This window comes from Plectrocnemia conspersa, unplaced genomic scaffold (assembly GCF_051122295.1).
Source record: "Plectrocnemia conspersa isolate PC_06_02 unplaced genomic scaffold, ASM5112229v1 ptg000011l, whole genome shotgun sequence".
Taxonomy (NCBI): Eukaryota; Metazoa; Arthropoda; class Insecta; order Trichoptera; family Polycentropodidae; genus Plectrocnemia; species Plectrocnemia conspersa.
This window is the reverse complement of record NW_028277175.1, coordinates 16,730,332-16,753,793: the sequence shown is the minus strand read 5'-3', so window position 1 is coordinate 16,753,793 and position 23,462 is coordinate 16,730,332. Positions and strand designations below refer to the sequence as shown.

The window sequence follows — 23,462 nt, the reverse complement described above, 5'->3', positions numbered from 1 at the left end:
GGTGTTGGGTTATTCGGAGTAAACACCAATTGCGGACTGTTTCCAGATCTATTTCGACGTTTTCATACAATACAGGGTGAATCGGCGACTTTATCTATTCTTTTTAATATAATAAACCATTAAACTATACTCTATGTCATGGCGCACTTTTAAGTTTGATAATGCATGCTTTAACTAGCGAGTGTATGAACTCTCCTACGTGAGCCAGTTACATCGTCAATGAATAAGATTTGCTAGGCAAGCGTGTTTTACAACCAACCTAATCGCGAGCGAGTAATCGCAGAGCTAATAATAATAATAATAAAATTAGCGTCGGACAGGTTAGGTGTGAGCGAGCGTCGGTCAGAACAATGAACATCCCATGAATAACGAAATAACTTAAAAAGAGAATTATATAAATTAGTAACAAGATTTAGATTACATTAATGGTTTAAAATAACTATTAAATATATAAATTATTTAATTTTGAATCTTTTGACAAATACCGAACAGTGAGAGCATACAATAACTAGTTACACTGTGTATAAATAATTTTGTGTGTACTACAACCGAAGTGATTTGACAGTGCATACATTACCTACTCAATGTATGCACTGTCAAATCACTTCGGTTTATTTTATAAATTCATACTGTCTAAAGAAATATTATATTTAATATTAATATTATACTTTTATTTTTTTAGCCAGTACTGCGCAGCGAAGGCACAAAATAATACATATATATTATACTTCTATTTTATTATTTTATCAATGAACGTAATGTAATGGACATTTTTGCAAGTTAAATATCCGCGTGTTATGCGTTAGTGAATTAATAATTATTTTATTGATGGTTAGACCTAATTTACTTTTCGAAATTTATATATATTTTACATAAAAATACTAAAATAAATATTACATTAATAGTAACATATATCTCAACGTATACAATATTATACTGTCTGTTTTTTATAAAATAAAACAGTATTATTCTCACACACTAATCGATCATTCTGATTTTTATAAAATGTATGTTTTCCATACGTAAAATTATATTAATAATAATATATATAAATCTTTCGGTTAATTTATACTATTTATGCTTACTCTTAAAATTAACCTTATCGTGTAACTTTTTAACAAGATACAGAACACCTTTAATATCTTATTACTCTGCCTAAAAAGCCTTTTAATTTTAATACCTGTATTACTCTGCCTAAAAATCAAAATGCAAAATCATATTTAATATATTCCTCAAAATTATTTATAATAAAATACGCAATAAGTGTGAGTAAGGCATGAGTGACACTTAATTTGGTTTCAAAAGTAACTTATACAAAGATGTCTGAATGTTAATGTAGATATGTTTATGTGTTTTGTAGGTTATGAAAAAGCTTTTCACAAAAATCAACATTCAAAAAGTATAGAGGAATTTATGATAATGAAATCCGCATTAATAAAACACCTTTAAACCACAACACCAAAGTTGAAGATGTCTAAATTAGACGCGGTGTACGATAAGTTTACATCCTATCACCTTTGCTATTTAACATGTACTTCAAAATTAATATTTCAAGAAGTTCTAAAAGAATGTAAACTGGAGATACTGGTGAATAATAAACTAATATAAATAAACAATAGATTTGCGGATGATACAATAATACTTTTTAACATATAACATATAAGGTATTTCTTTTTCTAAGCAATCTATATGGTGGTACTCTTGTTATCCATTCCCTAATAGTTATTAATGTTATTAATATTATATTTTGTTGTTTTTTTTTTACAGAAAGTGGTAGAGGAGCGCTTCATATTACAATTCCACTACACTCAGTGGCATTCACACACGTGTCCTTTCTCAAATGCCATCCTGGAGTTCAGAAGAAGAGTGCGAGCTGTTGTCGGTAATAGGCTGATGAGCACAGTCGACAGCGGACCAATGGTGGTGCATTGCAAGTGAGTTTAAAAAATCAATACTGATAAAAAACGTTAAAGAAAACATGTTAGTCCTCAATCACGTTGTTTGGCAAAGGGGAATAAAAGAGAGCAGAGCAATAATGGGACGCTTTAGGAAAGGCGCCAAAATTGCAAATGTAGGTCATTGATTCACAATTTCGAGCCCCAATTTGTAGAATACCCAAAAATTATGTCTTCGGAAGTAAGCATCTTCAAGATTGTTTTAAAAATAATCTCATTGGTGCTAAGCCAAATCATATTAACTCGATACATACTTGATAATTAATATTTTTATATCCTAAATATATACGAAAACTCGATGCCTATTCATATTACAATATAACTTTTAATTTTAAGGAGAAGTTAAGTATAGACCAATGAAACTAGTAATGTTGAGTTGCTTTATTACGTTTGTGCAAATATATAAATTCGCTTTAATTATACATAAAAAATAATAACTTGGCGTCAAAGGATTGATGAATAGAAAAAATCTATTGGAATTTTAGTTGCGATCAATAAACATTATACCCATAATTTAAAAAATTAAATAAATAGTGAACTATGGTATTTTATTATAGCAATTTTGATTTAGAGAACACTCAATGAAGACAGCAACCTAATTAGTGTTATCGAACGATACACATATTATTGCTGCAGTGTTCCTTGACCTATAACGTGAACTTGAAACAAATAGATGTAAAGTTATAAATAAATTAGGAAATATGAGTGTGATTGGAACAAATTTAAATGTTTTAATAATTTTATGTCAAGCACATTTATTTAAAATAGTTCAAATGCTATTCAAGTAACTAAAAATATAGTTAAATTTATGAATAAATTACCAATAAAGCAATTAGGGTACCCAAAATTATTTTTGAATCCTAGTCTAAGCTGTTGCTAGTACCATATATTCACTCATAATCTTGCGCTACATTATACTCGTATCAATAACGTCGTCAATCAATTTACGGGAATCATTTTGTTAATGTATAACGCCATAGACATTATTTTTTAAGATAATGTCGTCATCGATAGAATAGGCGATGAACTTGGAAAATTCGTATTCCAATTTTTCTCGATAAATTCGATATTTCTTTACGTCTATGTGTTACTGGTGATTGGTAAACGTTCGTGCGTACCGCCAATCGTCGTTGCTATCGTTGTCGTTCGACAATGAATAATATTACTATTTTATTGTACTATTTAATTGTTATTTGGGTGTGCTATTCATTAACAAAAACCATAGTTCGCAGCTCAAAATAGTTGGGAAACATATATGCCATCACTTATAGGTGATTTCGATGCTCCACTCGTAACATTACGACATCTCAAGTTAATCAACAAAATTCTGGGAATAAGTTTGATCGTTGCCTCAATCACATATGTTCAATGCCTTCACAACCAACCGCGGTGAATACAAATTTATTAACAGTAAAGTATGGATACTGACTTTAGTTTTTGATTTGTGTCTCTACTTCAATTCAATGAATTGTGGAACTTAACTATATAACAGATAGATTTTCAATAATGCAACTAATATAGTATTTTAAATTTAAACAAAAATATTTAACTGAATTTTTCGTAGCATGTAAGTTAAATAATAGTATTTTAGATACTTGTATAAATAATGTTTTTAAATAAATATCAAAGGCAAAATTATATGTGGTAATGAGCTTTCACTCGTTACTGAAACTTTATTTTCTTGTTGAAAAGTAAATAACTATCTAGGTATCTGTATAGATAATATTAATTAAAAAAATATTTTTACTGGAAATACGCAATAGACTTTTTAAAAAATCATATCGCTAAAGTTTTACATAGAAGGACAAATTTTTGGGTATGGATGTACTAATATTTTCTCTGCCAACCAACCAACCAAATAATTTGGACATGATATGTACTTTATGTTTATTCTTGTCGTATGATAAATTGTATGACTTACAATATAATTACATTATCTAAGCTCTCATTATATTTAATTTTCTTTATATGTGTAATATATTTATTTTGTTCATTCTGGAGAGCCACAGGGAACCACTGCTCTTTTTGTTATTATTAATGACATACATGTGGCAATTAATAACTCGGAAAATTATTACGTGCTAGTGACCTGAAAGTGTTTCAGAGTATTCACTCTCTTTACAGAAAGACCTGGAGTCACCGTGGAAGTGATCGATTGACAATCGATTACCTTTCAGCATCGCCAAGTGGCAGTTGTGAAATTTTCCAAAGTTTGCGATAATGCGTCGAGGATGCTCGGCTTTATTATTCGGAGCGCGTGTCACTTTATGCGTTATGTATAATACTATACGCTAGCTCGTAGAGTCTTGTATTTAAGTGAAGCAGAATTTATGTTGTTGGACAGAATTTTAAAAAATAAATAGAGATATCTCTATAAGAGGGAGTATGAGTCGTATCTGTATTTATATCTACTCAATAAAGTTGCTAAGTGGTGGTGTTGATGACCCGTCAATGTTTAGTGACTTTCAGTCTTAGAGAGTCGCGATCGCATCCCTTATTCTTAACCGTTGTGGCCAGAACGTCAGCGCTTGCAAACGCTTCTCTTGAACGAGCCATTCAGCTTCTCAACGAGCATGCCAAATAAAATAATATTTATGGCAATAGCTATGGTGAGCTAAAAAAAGTATTAAAGTAATATATATTTTATCGTTTATAAGCAATCTATTTATTTTAGATATAATAAAATATTTAATGAAAATAATATAGTAAATTTCCACCCTTTCGACCTCAAAATAAATTAGTGTCCCAATAAAGTTCTCATTATTATTCCCATTGAAAATTATATTCTAAGTTTGCATCAGAAATGTTTAGCTTTTCGGACACTATCTAAATCTAAACTCAAGCATTAAAACACACTTAATTATTGCTACATCCCCACTATTATTCACCGACACACAGAGCAGCAGACGTAGCAAAAGTTTCGAATTCGAAACTTCGGCAACAACACAAAACAGTCGAAAACCGCAGCTGCATCCCGAAAAGGAGTGATATTATTATCACGTGACGTCCGAAAGCTGTCGCATTCGATCCAACCCTTCTTTCACACAACGCTTTTTTGAATGACAAGTAGCGACAGCGAAATTTAATTGCTTTTTGTTGTCCCTGTTAACGATTTGACACGCTTTTGTAAAAAATCAATATCATAAATGTAAAAAATTCTGTTATAAATTTAAACTTTCCTCTAAAAGACTCATTATTCTCAACGCCTCAGTGAAAATATAATTAAAACTATAAATGTTTGATTTTAATGTTATTTTTAAATGAAACATATACAAAAATTACAGTATAAATATTTTTGTTGATTGTAAACTCGAGAATCAGATTAATAATTTGCTTTTCTGTTTCTTAGCTTTCACTCAAGATGATTCCATTATTTTTTTTTTGATGCGTTAGCATTCTTGAAACCCATATTTTGTAGAAAGAAGTGTATGAACCCTGTTTATAAGCTTGAAATACTCGCGTTATTCGCGCTAAAATATTAAATATTCCAAACAGGGCTTATTTTTATTACACAACTGTATAGCTTAACAAAAAGCAATTTTATATATGTATAACAAAATCTGAATCAGAGACACATAATGAACAAATTACTAACACAAATAAAAATATAATATAACATGATAGTAATACCGTAATAAATATTCGAGTTGTTATCAAAATAAATGGCATATTAACTGCTCAAAGATTAGATTAATATATCACTGCAAGTTTTACCTAATAATTCAGTCTAAGCAGCAATACCATAACTTATATTTGTTTTAATATGATGCATGAGATGAAGTAAATTATACCATTATCCGATTTTCCGTCGCCTAGGAGAAAAGCAATAAGACACTCAGACTTTCAGTTTAAGTTTAATCTATTATGCGAGATTATAAATTCAACTTTTTCCGTATTAAATATGCAAATTTTCTTTATAAATATTAATCACACAATGAATATTCATGCGATAGAAAGTTTCGAAATAACAGACACACTTTTATAGTTCAATATTAAAACTCTTTTGTGTGTATAAAATATATTGTTTGCCCACAAAGATGGACGCTCTTTTGGTTAATGACACGATAACAATCGAAAATCTCGAACGTGAAAGTGTTTGTTGGCCCTAAACGGAAAACGATAGCGATTTTCCTTTGTGCCTCGCTCGCGTGAGACCTAGGTTTTTCCACAGAAAGATATACCCATTTGGGTTCAAGCACGGGAAATGGCTGCTTGTGTTGTTACTATTACACATCCCTAGCGACTTACGTAGGGTAGAGGCAAGGACACGTTAATGTCTTGTTTCCACAAGCTCTCAGCGTGCGGTAAACGTTGATCGCCACTCATTAACATCATGTCAGGACCTAGATACTATTAGTATTTTGAGAACACTTAACTCATTTGAATTCGATTAAATTACGCCTAGGACAATGTATATGGCTCTATATACTTGTGTATAAATTTACCTTTCAGACCTTATATCAGCAATAGGGAATTAACTATCAAATGAGAAATTAATTATTTAATTATAAATTCTATCAAGGTTGTCTTGAGCTGAAGGTATGGTAAGTGAGGCAATGTCAAAACAAGCGAAGATTAGGTACGATTAAAATCAATATACTGTTAATTAATTTCTATATTTTATCGATATTTCTATTAATGGGTGGATGACGTAGAACAGGGGTGTCTAAGCTTTTGGATCTTCTAAGCCGCATCGCCCGTCAAAAATTGACAATTTAATATTAATTGCAACTTAACTTTTTATATAAAAAAATAATAAACTATTATTTTTAATGTGAGCAATGAGTTTGTTTATCTGGTTTAATAAATTAAGTAGTATTTTAAATATGTTAGTCTGAAGTTTTTGTTTTAGTCTTACTTTTTGTATGCTTATTAAAACAGAAAAAATAAACGCACTCTCTTAGTATATTTCAATATGCAGTTAAAAAAAGTCCAATAATGACATTTGTAACTGTATATCTGATTTAAAATATATTCATTATATCTGCAAGTTCGCAGGCAACGTGTCAGTGTCAACTAAAAATAGAGTAGCAAATATTCTAAAATGCAGTTGCTCTTTACTATTAATTCAAAATATACTCTTAAAGTCAGGTGATGAAATATTAATTAAAGCTACATTTTTAAATGTTTACGTGGCTTTGTTCAAACAGTGCTTTAATGTGAATTAAGTTATTGTTTTTATTTCCGAATAGTCACAATTTCTGTTTAATTTTAAATGTTGACGCTATAGAGTAAAGAATATCATATAATATAGAGCGGTCTACAGGAAGAAATTTAGCGTGCTTTAAAATATTATTCGCCTCGTCTCTAGATCATTCACCCCGAACGCGTGATCAGTGGTGCTCGTCTCCACGCATTCAACAAACTTATTAAAATATGGCTACCTGTTCGGTATTATCGTGTAAAAACGGCAGAGGAAATGCAATTTATCATTTCTCAGGTTACATTTTGCAATTATTTGTGCTATTTTAAGATTTTTTACTAAACACGTAATTCTACACATGCCAACTAGGGCTGCGCATTCCATTCTTCGAGTTTATATTTAATTTATTTTTAAATTAAATATAAATGATAAAAATAATATATTTCATTAGTAAATATTTTTGTCACATATAAGGGTTTTTTATACACGTTTTTTAGATTTCCTTTAGAACCAAAATTGCAGAAAATATGGCTTATACATATTATACGTCCTTCATGGATCATCTGTTCGGACCATTTTAACCCAGATTCCTTTTTTATCATTAAATGTGGATATAAACGATTAAAACCCAACTCCGTCCCTTTACAAAACCAACCATCATCTCCACTCCCGCCAACGTCAATTTCGAATACTGATGCTTACAATTCTCCTGTAAAAATAAATTTATTACGAAAATTAAATCATGTTAGGTTAATTTCAAAAAACGTGAAAAAATAATACACGCACTAAGGCAAAAACTTTATCGTAGAAACAAAAAAATAGTTAATTTGGAAAATATAGTAAAGTCAATAACAGACAAAGGACTTTTAAGTGAGTAAAACGGTTTGTCACTATTAGCAAATTTTGATTCTGATTCAAAAGAGTTGTTAACTTTTCTAAAAAGAAAGAGTATTTGTAATTGAACACATGCCTTTAAAAGGCATATTAGCTTTATTTTTTAAACCAAAAGCAGTTTCTTCGTATATTTATATATTTTCTTATCAATTCACCAGTTATATTAAGTTTTAATACAAAAGGCATACTTAAAAGTAATCAAAAAATTTAATATTAATTTAATTTTAACAATATTGGTTAATGTTAAAGATAGAATAACCAATATCTTCAAAGTACAATTTAAATTTCATTATTAAATATTTTAGTCAAATTCAAGATAAATTAATTAATAATTATTAAAAAAAATTATCAATTTGCAAAAAAAAAATATTTAGCAATCTTTTTGTAACGATTTATAAATCGTTAATAAAAAAATTAACCATATGTTATACATTAACATATATTTTGCATGATAGTGTATTTTAAACCATCATAAAAATACAATTAAAATTCTTTTCAAGTATTTTATACCCCTTCCCTTTGAAGAATATAAAATAAAGAGACGTTAATCACATAATTAAAAATGATGGAAAAATAAAAAGTTGCAAAAATGCTCCTGGGCATTATTTTATTACAGCAAGTGTGCTTAAATTACCACTGAAAAAAAATATAAAAATAATTACAAAGCTATTTAACGCAATAATAAAATTCCAATATTTTCCAAAACAATGGCAGATAGCACAGATTATCTTTATTACAAAACCAGGCAAGAACCCATGACACATAAAATCATATAGGCCAAATAGTCTTTTACCCATTTCATTAAAAATGTTTGTAAAACTACAGCCACATAGAATAAATCCAATATTAAAAAAACGGGAGATAATCCTAAGACAGCTTGAACTAAATATTATAGTATAAAATTTATAAAGCTACAACAAACTGTATACAATTTATTAAATATAACGGAAAAGTCACCGTTTTTTAAAAGCACTGAGATTATAGAATTATTCTCCTAGTATGGAACATAACGAAAAAAAAAATTTTTTTGCCTAAACTGCTTTATTTAAATCTTTGAAATATCTTTTCAAAGCATATATGACTTTTATTTATTGTAAAATGCTTGTTTAAAAAGGAATTTTACTATCATATAATCTATATTTATTTATATGTTTCCTAAGATGGCGTATTTTGTAGCATAGGCGATTTTTTATTTGTAATAAAAATCAATGTATCGTCTGGTTGATTACTAAATTATAAAACAGTATACGATTTTCATACTTTTCATAGTGATGTTGCTACAATTAAGCCACTTTCATCCAAAAGTGAAGTTATCCAATTTACACTCAAAACCATATATAGAATATTATTAGTTTAATGTGAACCCGTCTTTATTCCATTCCCTACAAAATCTCACTCGTACTTATTATGGAACAGGGATATCCCTACTTAACATATTAATAATCTTAATGTGTCTCGCGATCAATAAAAGACACGTACATTTTTAAGATGTATTTATAATAAGTATATGTAAGAATGTTGAGAGTTCATAAAAATAAATTAAAAAAATATTTCCAGCATAAACAAAGTTTTTCTGAATAAAATCGATTTTATCCCAGAAAATAAAAACATTTTACAGCCGCCATTATGTACATAGTTCGCCGGTAATGCATCTAGCCCGCGGGTAATTTAAAAAGAGTCGTAAAAACGCCTAGCAACATTTTCCGAAAATAATAAAAAAGCGTTCCATTACCGAGTACTAGAGGTGCGGCGCTTGTGGACAAAAAAATGGGATTTTCCGCGAGAATTTTAGGTCCAATAAAAGGGGAATTGGGTCAAAGTCTTGGCTGTGTAAACAAGAAGGCGATTATTGAATTTGGCGGCAATCGTTTATCGCCACTGGCTTCACCGAGCAGTCGTCGGCAATTGGATTTGCCAACGCCGAATAGTTGGTTAACAGAGTTAAATAATCATGAGAGCATGTGTGTGAGTATATGAGTATGTGTGTATGTTTGCCACGTGCCAGCATTTTATCAAAAGGGATAATTGCGTTACAGCAAATTTCTGAATGATATATATCCATACGTATATTTCGAAGGACGAGTATGTGGATGTGAAAAATGAGAAAAATTGCGACACAGATTGAAAGTAAAACGAGTGGAAAAGGAAGGTCAGTTTTAGAGATTAATACTAAAAAAATTCCATTTTTTCTCATGCCCACTTCAGAAATGGAATGCGATTCATTACGTAGCAAAAAGCTTTATAGATGTTTTTGATCGTTTTGACGTAGCGGGGTTTTTTCAACGTTTTTGCGTATTCACCAACTGGTGGTAAGTTTTTATCGCCATGATATTCTCTAATAAAATAATAAAATTTACTCCTAGATAATATTAAAATAAAATGTTATGTCTGTCTGACATTTTTTTTGCATTATTTATACATATCATATTTAACCCTTTGAACTCGTATTTTTTTTTTGGTTGGGGAAGTGCCAGCTCGTATTTAATTTCAAGATTTTTTATAAGTTTAATTTTTGGAAGTAAAAATGAAATAAAACATGTTTTGACTAATCTTTTTACAAATTAAAATTAATACAGCGAAAGGTGGATAGTTTGTCAGTATTTTAGTTAAAAAAAAATTAATTAAATATTTAAAATACATTATAATTTTAATACTTTAATCGGAAAATAACTTTTTATATTGTACTTTTTTAAATAACTTGTAAAACGATAACCATGAAACTTAGAAAAGAATAATTTATTAAAATGTGTTCACGAAGAATTGTACTTACTATTCACAAAAAAAAAAAATGACATAGTATTAGGTATACATAGTATAGGAAGGTAAATGTAATGATGTTTTTAGATGATTTTTCGTCCATCGCAATCAAATGCGCGGTAAAACAAATAAATTAATTATTTAAAAAACAGCTGAGTGTTGTAGCGGCAGGGGTTTATAACCATTAAGAAATTTGTAAATAGCTAGATGTCATATGAATTCTGAATAATTAAAATATTGGACTGATTGTATTTTTTTTGCACCTATCGTTTATTATCTTGCGCAATGCGCTTATTATCTTGCGCATCGCGCTCGTTCTATAGCGTTTAGCGCTCATAACATCGATCAAAAATTTGCGTTCATACAAAAAAATAATGGTTACAATATAATTTAATCAAGATTAAAATTACAAAGAGTACAAGTTTTTTACTTGTTGTTTTTTTTTCTTAGTAAAACCTTAGTTTTTAGTTTTTTTTAATTGTTGTTTTTTCTTGGTAAATAGTGAATACATTCCCATTAACAAGTTTTACACTTTTTAGAAAATCAAATTACAATAAACGTATTATAAAAAAAAAAAATATACTGTTAGTTAAATAAAACATATAATAACATAATAACGTTTTAAAACATATTTAATACGAAAAATTGTTATGCACCTTACAATAAATAAAACACAAACAATATGCACATCAGCACATATGTTTTAAGCAAAAGAATACATTTTGACGATTTAACCAATGATTTTTAAAAGAAAATTTAACACTTTTGACGCTAAGTTGCCGATAATGAGATTCCGAATAAAGTAAAGCGAAGGTCCATATATAAAGGAAAATGTAGATTAAGAAATATGGTTCTAGGACACTAACCACCTGGAAATATACCCCTTGGACAATAACCCCCCTGGACATTTTCCACCGTGCAAATAACCCCCTGACAATTAACCCATCATGCAAATAGCCCCCCTGACAATTAATCCCCGCCACGTATAAAGATAATACAGATATTACTTAACACGTCTCGTGACGCTCTATTATACTTAATAAAACATATACTGATGCCATTACCAAAGTTTAGCTGTATTATACATACATATGTATCTAGCCTAATAATATTTTTTATTTTTTTTAATACTCTTTATAACAATTTTGCTCGCACCGGTCACCGGTACAAAATATACAATACGTATACTTTCTTCGTAAGTGTGTTGGTTTTATTGATATTTTAAAAATTCTGTATTTTGCTGAATGAAATAAATTAGTATTGATATTGATTATTCGTATTAAACATTATTTTATTAAAATAATGACCATTTATTATAGATAATAACAACTTATATAAAATACTTATCTCTATTAATCGTCAGGGGGGTTATTTACACGGGGGGTTAATTTTCAGGGGGCTATTTGTCAGGGGGTTATTTGCACAGGGGATTATTTGTACGAGGGGTTAATGTCCAGGGGAGTTTTGATGGAGATATATGTCCAGGGGGTATTTGTCCTGCGTTTACGTGCACTTAGGATAGGAATATTTAAGATACGAAAAAGAAGGCCAAATTAAATTAGATATTTTTTAATATATTCACTGTCTATGCCAGAGGTCAGAAAATTACGGCCAAATCCAGCCCTCTGCTTATTTTAATCCGGCCTGCAAGTAATTGATAGATTTGACATATAAAAAAATCTAACAATCTAACAATCGAGTTAAGGAGCTAGCTATGTATCACCTTATAAGGTGCTCCTATTGCTTTGTATTTCACCGTGACGTTATGAACTTTAAATTTGACAGCATCTTCAGTGCCCACGTAACGCCTTTTGCAATAGATTTGTTCGTTTACCAGTTTTTCGGCGAGAACAGTTGCTAAAAGATAAGCACATTGTGTGTAACATCAATAGACAACTAAATAGCAGTTTTTTTAACTCAATTCAGTGGTTTTAAATTATTTTCGATTAACACCATTGCTTTTGCATGGCTCTCTAAGTCAAAATATTACATGTAGCCTTTGCCAAATAGTTAATATTTTGTATAAGTAAAGGGTTATGTATAAATAGTAGCAGTATTTATCCATTTTTAAAGGCTTCTGCAAACAGTAAGTTACTAAATAAGTTACTGGTTTGCAATAAATTATTTATTCAAGCAGTCAATGCTATGTTAAAGTGACAAAAAAAATAGTTTTGATGAATAGTTTGCATGGAACTACTACAAATGAAAATATTAATAATAAAGTTGAAAAACGTTAACAAAGTACATTTTAAAGTGAATTTCGAATAAAATGTGTAACATCTGATGGTGGTAAATTTAAAAGCAGAACAAGTATAAGCTTTTTTAGAAAAAATATGATTTTTGTAAAAATGCACTATTCACCAACAGGTACTATAGAAAACATTTAAATTTATTGTGTATTATTAAAACAATTGTAATAACCGTAAACTTTATTAACTATCGTGAACTTAACCGTCATCAGTTCTGTGACTATTTTTTTATCATAATATAAGCCGTATATTTCGACTTTCTCTACCATACAGTAGTCCAATGGCCCAGTCATGGTATAGGTTGACTAAGATTTTTTAAATCATAGGAGCGATTAAAATTTTTTTCAACGAAAAACCACGCCCTCAGCTATTATTATCTGAAATTAAATAGATTTGAGAATTAGCCTTTGCTGCAGATATCATGAGATTTCTTAACAGATTAAACTTAAAACTAAAAACAAAAACAGTGCTTATATTTAATATTTACACAACATTTGAATATTTGAGAGAAATGATAAAGCTCATTTTAATTTTGCTTCCTGGCCCGCTGAACTTAAAATATTTACAATCTGGTCCTTCACAAAAAAGGTTTGCCGACCCCTGGTCTATGGTGTTACACGAGAAAAATAACCTTGTCTATATTCTTCAGTCATATGTTTTACAGAGAGACATTTAAAGCGCGTCATGGCGATTTTACAACTTTATATTTAGATTGTCTTGTATAACCGGTAGTCCTTAAGCCGTTGAACTGATATCCTAGAGACTATCGGTTCAGGTCCCCGCAGCAAACTAAACATTTTAATATTAAGAATGCGCTATTATTAAAATTAAGCCCTAACTGCTAAGCGACATATATTGATTGTAAGCTGTAATTATAGTTAACAATATATAATAGATATCACTAATTTACAAACCGTGTTTTAAATCTTATTCAATTAAACGTGTAAGTGTTGATTATGTTGTGCATAAACGACTTTTAACAATAGTTTTTCAATGACGCATATTTGAGTCATCCACCTTTAGAGTGTAAATAATAAGTAATAAATTTATATAAGTACAATACAATCCTAAAACTTACTGAAAAAAACATGTTTTACAAGACTTTTAACCCTTTCACCGCGGATGACTTCTATAGGTGTCATCAAGAAAATCGCCAGTACTCATTGGACATTTAAAGGTGCCGTAAGCATTTGAGCCTAATAAAATGGCTTTTTAGTATAATTTAAGGCTATAAATCAATTATTTGATCCATAATATTTTTAAAAATATGGCATGAATAGGTGTCCCCACATATTAACAAATTTCGAAATGGCGCCCAAAAATATCAGCTGTGGTGATAATCTAAATGCAATCGGGGCCAGGCCTCACCTAATTTTTTTGTACATAAAAAAAATTAGATAGGGCCGGTAAAGTTTTATTATATTTTGTGAAAATGATCAAATTTTATATTTAGATAAATATTCTACAAGTTTTTCGTATGTATTTGCCCATTTGAGGCAGAAATGATAAATATTACATTGTTTTTTTGTGGGGATCTGTTTTGGATTGGCAGGCGTTCTTACACCTAGAACGAACCAGCGTAGCTTGGCCTCGTGGCTTTATTTTTGAATTTTTAAGTTTTGAATTTATTAAAACAGTTCTTAAAAATATAAATAAATTGATCATAAAAAATTATTACATTAAAAGATTATCCTAAAACTTGAAACTTTAAATACTTGTACCAGATTTAAAATTGGTAAAAATAGTCTTAGCATAAACGCATACTATTACTGTCACAGTAATAATATCACGGTTAATATCGAATTCATCGTCACGTCCTTAAAAATTCAATATTATATCGTCATTCGTAATTATATGGATAATTTTTAAAAGAAAATCAATATATGTATTTATAAATAATTAAAACACAGATTACTAATTCTGTTTTACATAATTTAGCTATTTACTAGCTCGAAAATATATTAAATGTGTCGAGACTAATATTATCGTTTGAGTTGAGTACCCAGGTCGATAGTTGTCAATCGCTCATTTTACTAGTGCGAGCGAGTAAGCGAGCTCTGCTAGCATAACGGCATCTCGCTCTTTTTTCCGTCTTAAAAATTTTATTTTTATTTCATAACAGACACACAATATAAAGTAATAATTATGCACAATTAGAGCATATGATCCCGTTTCATCCCATATCATAAAAATATAGATGCCCTTTGAAGGAAAAAATCAGTTTTAAAGCATTAATTGACAACCTAAATCTGTCAAGTCTAGCGCGATGCCGTCCTAACAGCGCGCGCTTTGACCATGTTCCGATGAAAAATTTTACAATAAACTTACACTTGTAAATTTAAGATTATTGAGTTATTTGCATAAGTTAAAAATTCAATATTACTGAAATGTGTTTAACAGAAGTCTTTTTACTATTAATAAATTTAAATTTTCAAAATTTGCTTGAACACAAAGCCAATAAATGCATTCAAAGTTTTGTCGACATATTGTCGACGTTCGAGTACAACGCTTGAAATACGATGTCGACACATAGTCGACTTACGAGCGCAAAGGGTTAACAACCCAATACAAATTTTGTATATTCATTCTTTAGAACCATTTTCTCGATATAAATGTATTTGACTCTGAACATGATCGAATGAAGTATATATAAAATTTTAATATGTTTTATTTTAAAACGCGGTACACCACTATCACGATGTATAAATCGTTACTTTAAACCTGGGGTCAATAAACTTTATTCTAAAGGGCCGGATCGTAAATATTTTAGGCTCAGCAGGTCAAAAATCAAAATTAAAATGAGTTGAAAATAATGCCATTTTTTTTATTTTAAATTGTCTATACTTGTGTATCTATATCAAAACAGTATTACACCAACTCTCATTACATCCAATTTGCGCAGAGCTTCGATAACTCTTTTATATATAGCAATTCAGATTTTTTTTCCAATACATTTCATAAAAAAATTAAGTTAAAATGATCTCTAGTTACTTAAAAATATTTTAAAATAAACATTTATTAGACTGTATTAATTCAACATTTTTACACTTTTCTTAGTATATTCTACGTCTTGAATTTGTTTGAGAGTAGTTTACACATTAAAAAAACGCATGTTTGTATCAAATCATGTGAATATAAAATAATACAAGTATTGACCATTATTTTCTCAAAATCAATCGAATGATTCCTATATTGCTCTTTAATCATCTATTCTGCGGTTTTCTTCGGATTTTTCTTACAAAAGATTAACGAATTCCGCGTTTAAATTATCACTTATTTTAAGAAGTAAAATATACTATTTAATTATGTGATACAAAATCATAATTTAATATCTCCAAAGAGGTATATATATGAACAGCGAGGGAAGGCTTACTGTTTTTTGTTGTATATTTACCATTAAGTTTTGCGCTCAAAGTTTTCCAATTAAATACGAAACATTCGTTATCTAAAAGGACTCACGCACAAATAATATTTACTTTTAATTAAAAGAGTACATTTGCGAGTATATATTCGCCATATTACGTATCGTCACGTGACGCAATTTGCATTTCAGACATGATCAAAGGAGATATGGAACAAAAGTAAATTCCATAACACAAGATAAGGAAAAGTTGCCGAGATGGCTCTGTTACGATTATCGCATTGTGATTTTTCATTTATAAAATTGCGTTTTAAAATATACGTTAAAATATGCCTTTATGAATTATTTATAATGAATTAATAGTCGATTTTATAAATGCATAGAAAATCGTGAAAAACTATTACAATGTATTTCAAATAAGAGCTTTTGTAATATACGTACGTTATATTAACATGGATGTTAAACTTCCAACGAACTTGAGCACAAGGCTTATTTTAAAAGCTTCAAATCCCCTTGGCTCTCGTTCCAAATCGTATGGTCATCATACTACGATATTTCAAAGGGAAATTTCATTGTCATCATATTCTTCGGTGTTCATATGTCGTAAAAATATTATATGCACCATTACATTGTATTTAAAATAGTCTATTTTAAATCAGAAATCTTGCTACATGTTTACAATTTTTAAAACAGGGTGATGTTAAGATTTATGATGATGAATATTGAATTGATTGAGAAAAGATTAATATGAGAGCCAAATAATAATTTTGATGCTTACACTTTATCAAATTTTTTTTGAGAACCACAACATATTTTTCATTCAAAAACATTTTGCACTACAATTTATTATTTATTGTATATGTTATCGTTCTTGAAAGTCCGGTTAATGACTCATTTAAACATATATTACTAAAACTAATTGTTTTTTTGGTATCAATAATCGATCCATATTAGCTATAGTTTTCCTTTGAACTTTATATTTAAAAAAAATTAGTCCAAAAAATGTATTTTAGGTTAAGACTATTAATATAAACAAACATAAAACAAGAATGGGAAATAATCAATTTAGAATAAAGAACATTTAAATATATGTATATATTACTTCACCCTAATCCCCCAAATTTAGTAACTTTATAGAATCATGAGCTTAATTTAGCTAAACTTAAAAAAATTAGCAGCGTACACTTTTAAAGCGTAGTGCCAACATTTTTGTGTATTTTATTTTAAACTGCCATATAACGTATTTGCATTAAATTTAAAAAAAATACTAACAAATTGGTATTTTTCATTGAAGAAAATGTAGCAGGTATATTTTCTTTTATAAAAGCTTATTTAAAAATATACATATGTATTTATAATAAACATACAGACATATTAAATGCACGATTCTGATTTCATAACCATTTCCATTATATACAATTGTTGAAGTTATATAATAAATAAAATTAATGACTTATCTGTAACTATAGTAAATTTAAAGAAAAATACATAAAACTTTATACGAATTTAAAATATAGAAGAGAGAAAAATAATACATTTTTATATATAGATACACATACATGCATACAGTTATACATATACACACATATACAAAATTATCAATTAGTATTTTCATCCACACAACACAATATTAATATTTTATTCGTAAATTAAAAAAGCGATGGTAGGTAATTGATTTTTCAGTGAGAATATTTTTATAATTGAAAAATTAATTTAGTGGTAGGTAAATTTCCCTTATGGATTGCCTTAATTATTGTTATGTTCAATTTGTATGAAAAAGTAGAATAAAAACAGCAAATTACATTAATTTTATTTAATCCAATATCTATATTGTTGTTCACATTGTCAAGGTGTTACAGAAATATAATCATTTCCCGATCCATCAATAATACATTACACATATTTGATTCGCTATCAACAAATTTTATTTATTTTCCTTAGCCGCCATTTTTTTAACGTTTACCGAAATAAACTTATTTCATGACCGTTTCTAAAACATCTAACGCAGTCATAAAATCAATGTCGTTTGTTTGTAGTCATATTCAAATTACACATTATTAATATATGAAAATTTTAATACATAAAACATACTGTCTTGAATTCTAAATTCGCCTTTTAGTGCTGTTTTTCCATAAAAAAATGCATTTGGGCAAGCTCTAAAATAGTTAAATACCTATAATTTATTCATTTTTTTATATATTTTCGGTGTTGATCACGTTGGAGTTCACCAATTTTTAATTTTAAGGCCGAAGATTGCCATCTATTCCGTCTATTTAGCTGCGGCTTTGCAACTAAATAGACGGAATAGATGGCAATAGTTTATTTTTATAAACATATTAATTACCACATATATTGAGAAATGTTGTTGGAATGGAAGATCTTGGAAGTCAGAGTTCATCGTTAGCATATCGAATTGTATTATTGTCGGCTGTGATTTCAGATGAGTAGCTGGGATTTATCAATATATGTATTCGTAATGCTCTCTGAATGTCGATGTCTCCAAATTGTGACCAAATTTCATTATAATACTGATTAGAAATAACTATTCGGATGTTTCCGGGCCAATTGCATCGCTTGTTGAACACACGAAATTTGTTAATGTCTCAAAATATAAACAGTCCAATACGTCATTCAAGCGATTAGTAACTAGCGCGCATCCTTTCCAAACAAAGAGTACTTTTTTCGGCGGTACAAATGGGTAACTAAAGTATCAAGACCCATGTGCTATAAGGTGTACCGTGTAATATTTTCAATTATTAAAGCAATTGTTTCCTTACTAGATCTCTCTTTCATTGTTGTCACTTTCAATGCGTATTTTCGTTTGTTCGAAATAGTCAGGTAACGTTTAAATAATAACAAATTGTGTAGGTGTTTGAAATCCCTAGAATATATTTGAATTTAAAAAGAATCCATTCATAGAAATTAGTATTGCGGCATGTACTATATATATATTCGGAAAATAAAGTTAAAAGGCTGAGAAAAATAGGTTTGCAAACTCTGCTGTTTCCGTTAAGGTCGTCGTGACGTAGCAGAGTCTACCAAGATTCATTTGTAGCAAAATGTGACGTGCATGATGATAAAAAAGAGCGAATGGCCACCCACTAACTCATTTCAAAATTTGTTTCAATATGTGTAAATTATGAATGTGTCAATAAGTACCCATAACTGTTCATTGTGAATATTACCCCATCAAAAACTCGCATATTAGGTTAAATTAAGTTATGCCGGAAAAAAAATGTACAATACTTTAAAACTTGTTACCAGATTAACGAAATGGAATGAGGTCTCTAGTAATTCCTGTTACTCAAATATTCTTCTTAGATATGGTTCACATGACACAGCTCGATAATAAAAAAAAACACTATATGCTCTCTTCTAGTACGTTGTAATCCTTAATCCTGGTGATAACTGTTACTGTTATAATCACCTACCAATTGCATCCTGTATATATCCAGTCAAATGTGCTCAAAATCCATTCCGCTCGCTACAAACAACGGTGATAATTCACGTGTCCAAATACGCTTCAACAGATTTTCCCACATACCTACGTGTATTTACATATGTACCTGTTCATACTCGTATGCAAGCTCCTCGTCAAATTGCCGATTGACCCACCCGTGTTTGTTTTACAGCCATAACGGGACTTTGGATATTTGGACGACATAACGAGCGACGACCTACATAAAACTGGTGACCCTAACGGCAAATATCAAACAGAATCGGTTTAATCGATTATCTGTCTCTAAATAGAGGCTGTGCCGCTTAAAAAGTCATAAGCTATCGGACTATTTATATGCATTGCCAGACAAATTCATTTTTATGTGTCGACAGATTCCGGTCTAATCCGAGAAAATGGTACATTTGGCAATCTCGCTATTGCATTTGGAAACATTATTATAAGAACGAGATAAGCAATCGCATGCTGTACAAAAATATTTATTATTATTATACAATAAATTCTTAGCCTCTCCCTATACTGCGAATATGATTACACATGTAGGTGGTTGGCTTGTTATATAACCTGCAGCATTTATATTATTATCCTCTTCAATTGATCCCAATACTTAGTTGTGACCTCTCACATATGCAGTATTGTAGGCGCCGACCTTTATTTATTTCCAAAATAGCGATGCGCTGTAAATTTTTATAAAATCTTTTCTTATAAGATTTTTTCTCGTAACTATCAATCGTGTACAAGATAAAGATAAACGGACCAAGCAAACTTCCTTGAAGAACTCCAACTGGATTGTTCAATTTTTAATAAAGAAACATAGCTTCTACTTTTCTCAAGTAGGGATTCTTATATTTGTATAGTTTCTGAATCAAACCGGAATGCCATACCATGTTAAAAGCTTTTTCAATATCAAACTATTAAGTTGATGAGTTGTCGCATTATATTATTATTTATTATTATTTTATTTTATTTTATTAATTTATTTAGCTTAATAGCTAATCTTTACATCTAACAAATTTAGTAAACATATTTAAAAATATATAAAAAATACATAACAGAAAGAAAAAATAAAAATATACAATAATAAAGTCTTAATATTATAATTTATTTCTATATGTACGAAGGTGTTTTTTTATTCCATTTATGAAACCCGTTATATTTTTGCTGTTTCGGATTTCTCTTGGAAGACTATTATATAAATCAAAACCTCCGTACATAATTCCCCTAGCCGTACTCGTTTTCTTATACTTAATTATCTTTAAATTTTCTCTATTTCTAGTATTATATTTATGTACATCTTTATTTCTTATTAAATACTTATTAAAATATTCTAGTAACATATTATTTTCTAACTTATATATAAATACTAAAACATTCATACTCAATATTTCTTGAACATTCAACCATTCTAATCTATCAATCATACTTTTACAATTAGTTAATCTATTTTTATTTAAGATTACTCTCATTGCCCTATTTTGTAATTTTTGCAACATTTGTTTATCTAATTTATTTAACATATTTAATAGTGTTGCACAATAATTAAAATGGGGCAATATTATACTATTGTAAATTATTTTTTTTGTATTTATACTTAATATATTTCTTAATCTAGATAATAAACCTATTTTTCTACTAATTTTTTTTAATATGTAATTACAATGTTCTTTAAACTTTAATTTTGTATCAACAATTACTCCTAAATATTTTATATTATCCACTATTTCTATACTAGAGTTATTTATTACTATTTTGGTACTATTATCTAACACATTTTTATAATTAATAAACATACATTTAGTTTTATTCTCATTTAATTTAAGTACATTATTCTTTAACCATATTTCTAATATACTTAATTCTTTACAATTTCTTTAATGTTATCACTTATGCAATACATTAATGTGTCATCCGCAAATAGATGAATTTTACATTTTTTCACGTTATTAACTATATCATTAATATACAAAACAAATAACAATGGTCCCAATTTAGACCCTTGTGGTACTCCATAAGACACTAATTTCTCTTCAGAATATACATTATTTATTTTAACTTTTTGTTTTCTTTTATATAAGTAATTATTAAACCATCTTAAAACTATATCACTTATACCTATACTCTCCAATTTCTTTAACATTATTTTTCTGTCTATTGTTTCGAAGGCTCTCTTGAAATCCAAGAAAACTGCTCCAATGATTTTGTTTGTATCCTAAGCCAACAGCCAATCATTTATCACTACTTGTAATGCAGTTTCAGTGGAATGCTTTTCTCTGAATCCCACAGAGATTCTTTTAAACGCATAAGAATTATTTTATTAAATAAACTGATTTGGCGATAATTGGATTTCGTATCAAGTCATTACTTCCTACATCAAAGGAAATTTAAAAAAAATTATTAGTGTTTTATGTCTTGTTACAATAAAATTAATTCTCTTTCCATTTTTAAGATTTACTGATATGCAATATTTTAAAAGAGATACTTTATTCAGATATGCTGACAATATTTATTTTTAACCGTTAAAGTATGGCAAATTAGTAATGTAAACATTTAACGGAACAACTATTCACCCCGCTTTTATAATTACGTCTAACACAATTTTTTAGATATCATCAAATTAAAAAATCAATATAAATATATGTATATCAGATTTATTATATGACCAATTTAACAATCGATATGCAGATGACATGGCATTTTATGAAGAAAACTTTTTTAAACTGACACGTCTGCTTTATACGATTATCACTCGACACTTAAGACAAACAAAAAAAATCTTTTTTTATCACACGTGTCTAAAAATGTTTGGACCGGATACTAATGGAGCTACCCGTACCTATATTATTTGCACGTGCTTTCTATTCTGAGCCTCGTTCGACTCGGCGATCAATTTTCTGCACCTTTGACCTTTTTCATTCCTCCAAAGGCTTTTCAGAAAGAGCGCCCGAGTAATTCAAAGCATTTCTTTGCGTCTTCGAATTACCAGCGCACATACAAACACGCGCCAAACATTTACTCCAATTTCGATTCTCCTGGTGTTCTAATCAGCAGAAGATTCCTGTGCCAAATCGACGGATGTAAATTTGAACAAGACCGGTCGAGAGACACTGTTTCGTTTCCCCTTCAACAGGTTGGCGGGTGTAAAAACATCCCCATCATCATACCCGTGAAGCGATTACACCTTACACCCTTTTTCCACCTGGATTGTTACTTGCGATCGGTATAGCGCCTTCTCTATCTCTCTTGCTCCTTCTCGCTCTATAAAGGGGGCCTAAAAAGTTATCGCCCCTACACAATTATCAGGTTATGTCAATAAAGTAAGGCTTTCAACCGGAAAATCTATTACGGGTATATATGCATACATAATATGTGTTATTTTTATCATAATGGTTTATTTATCTACAAATAATATAGTTGTGATGTTTAAAATCAGATATATCCTACTTTGTTTTATTAACAACCCTTGCAGAAATTTGCAGAAAAAAACAAACGCATCACAACAACAAAATTTATATTAAATCCAGATAAAATAAATCGCATGATCTGTCATTACTTTATGGATTTTTTATAACACCATTGATTTCATCCCAAACGATTTTATTTTATTCTGGGACAAACCCAGAAAAGTTAGTATATTACTTTAATTCAA

The 23,462-nt window shown here is 29.3% G+C and overlaps 1 protein-coding gene across 2 annotated transcripts in view; it reads left to right on the top strand.

Moving 5' to 3' along the window:
* Ptp36E (protein tyrosine phosphatase 36E) overlaps positions 1–23,462 on the top strand; it is a 218,468-nt gene that overhangs the window by 176,236 nt on the left and 18,770 nt on the right. For both annotated transcript variants that reach the window (XM_088198028.1, XM_088198027.1), the window contains one exon: positions 1,768–1,934. In XM_088198028.1, coding sequence (XP_088054154.1) covers positions 1,768–1,934 — 167 coding nt within the window. The remainder of the gene's footprint in view (positions 1–1,767; positions 1,935–23,462) is intronic.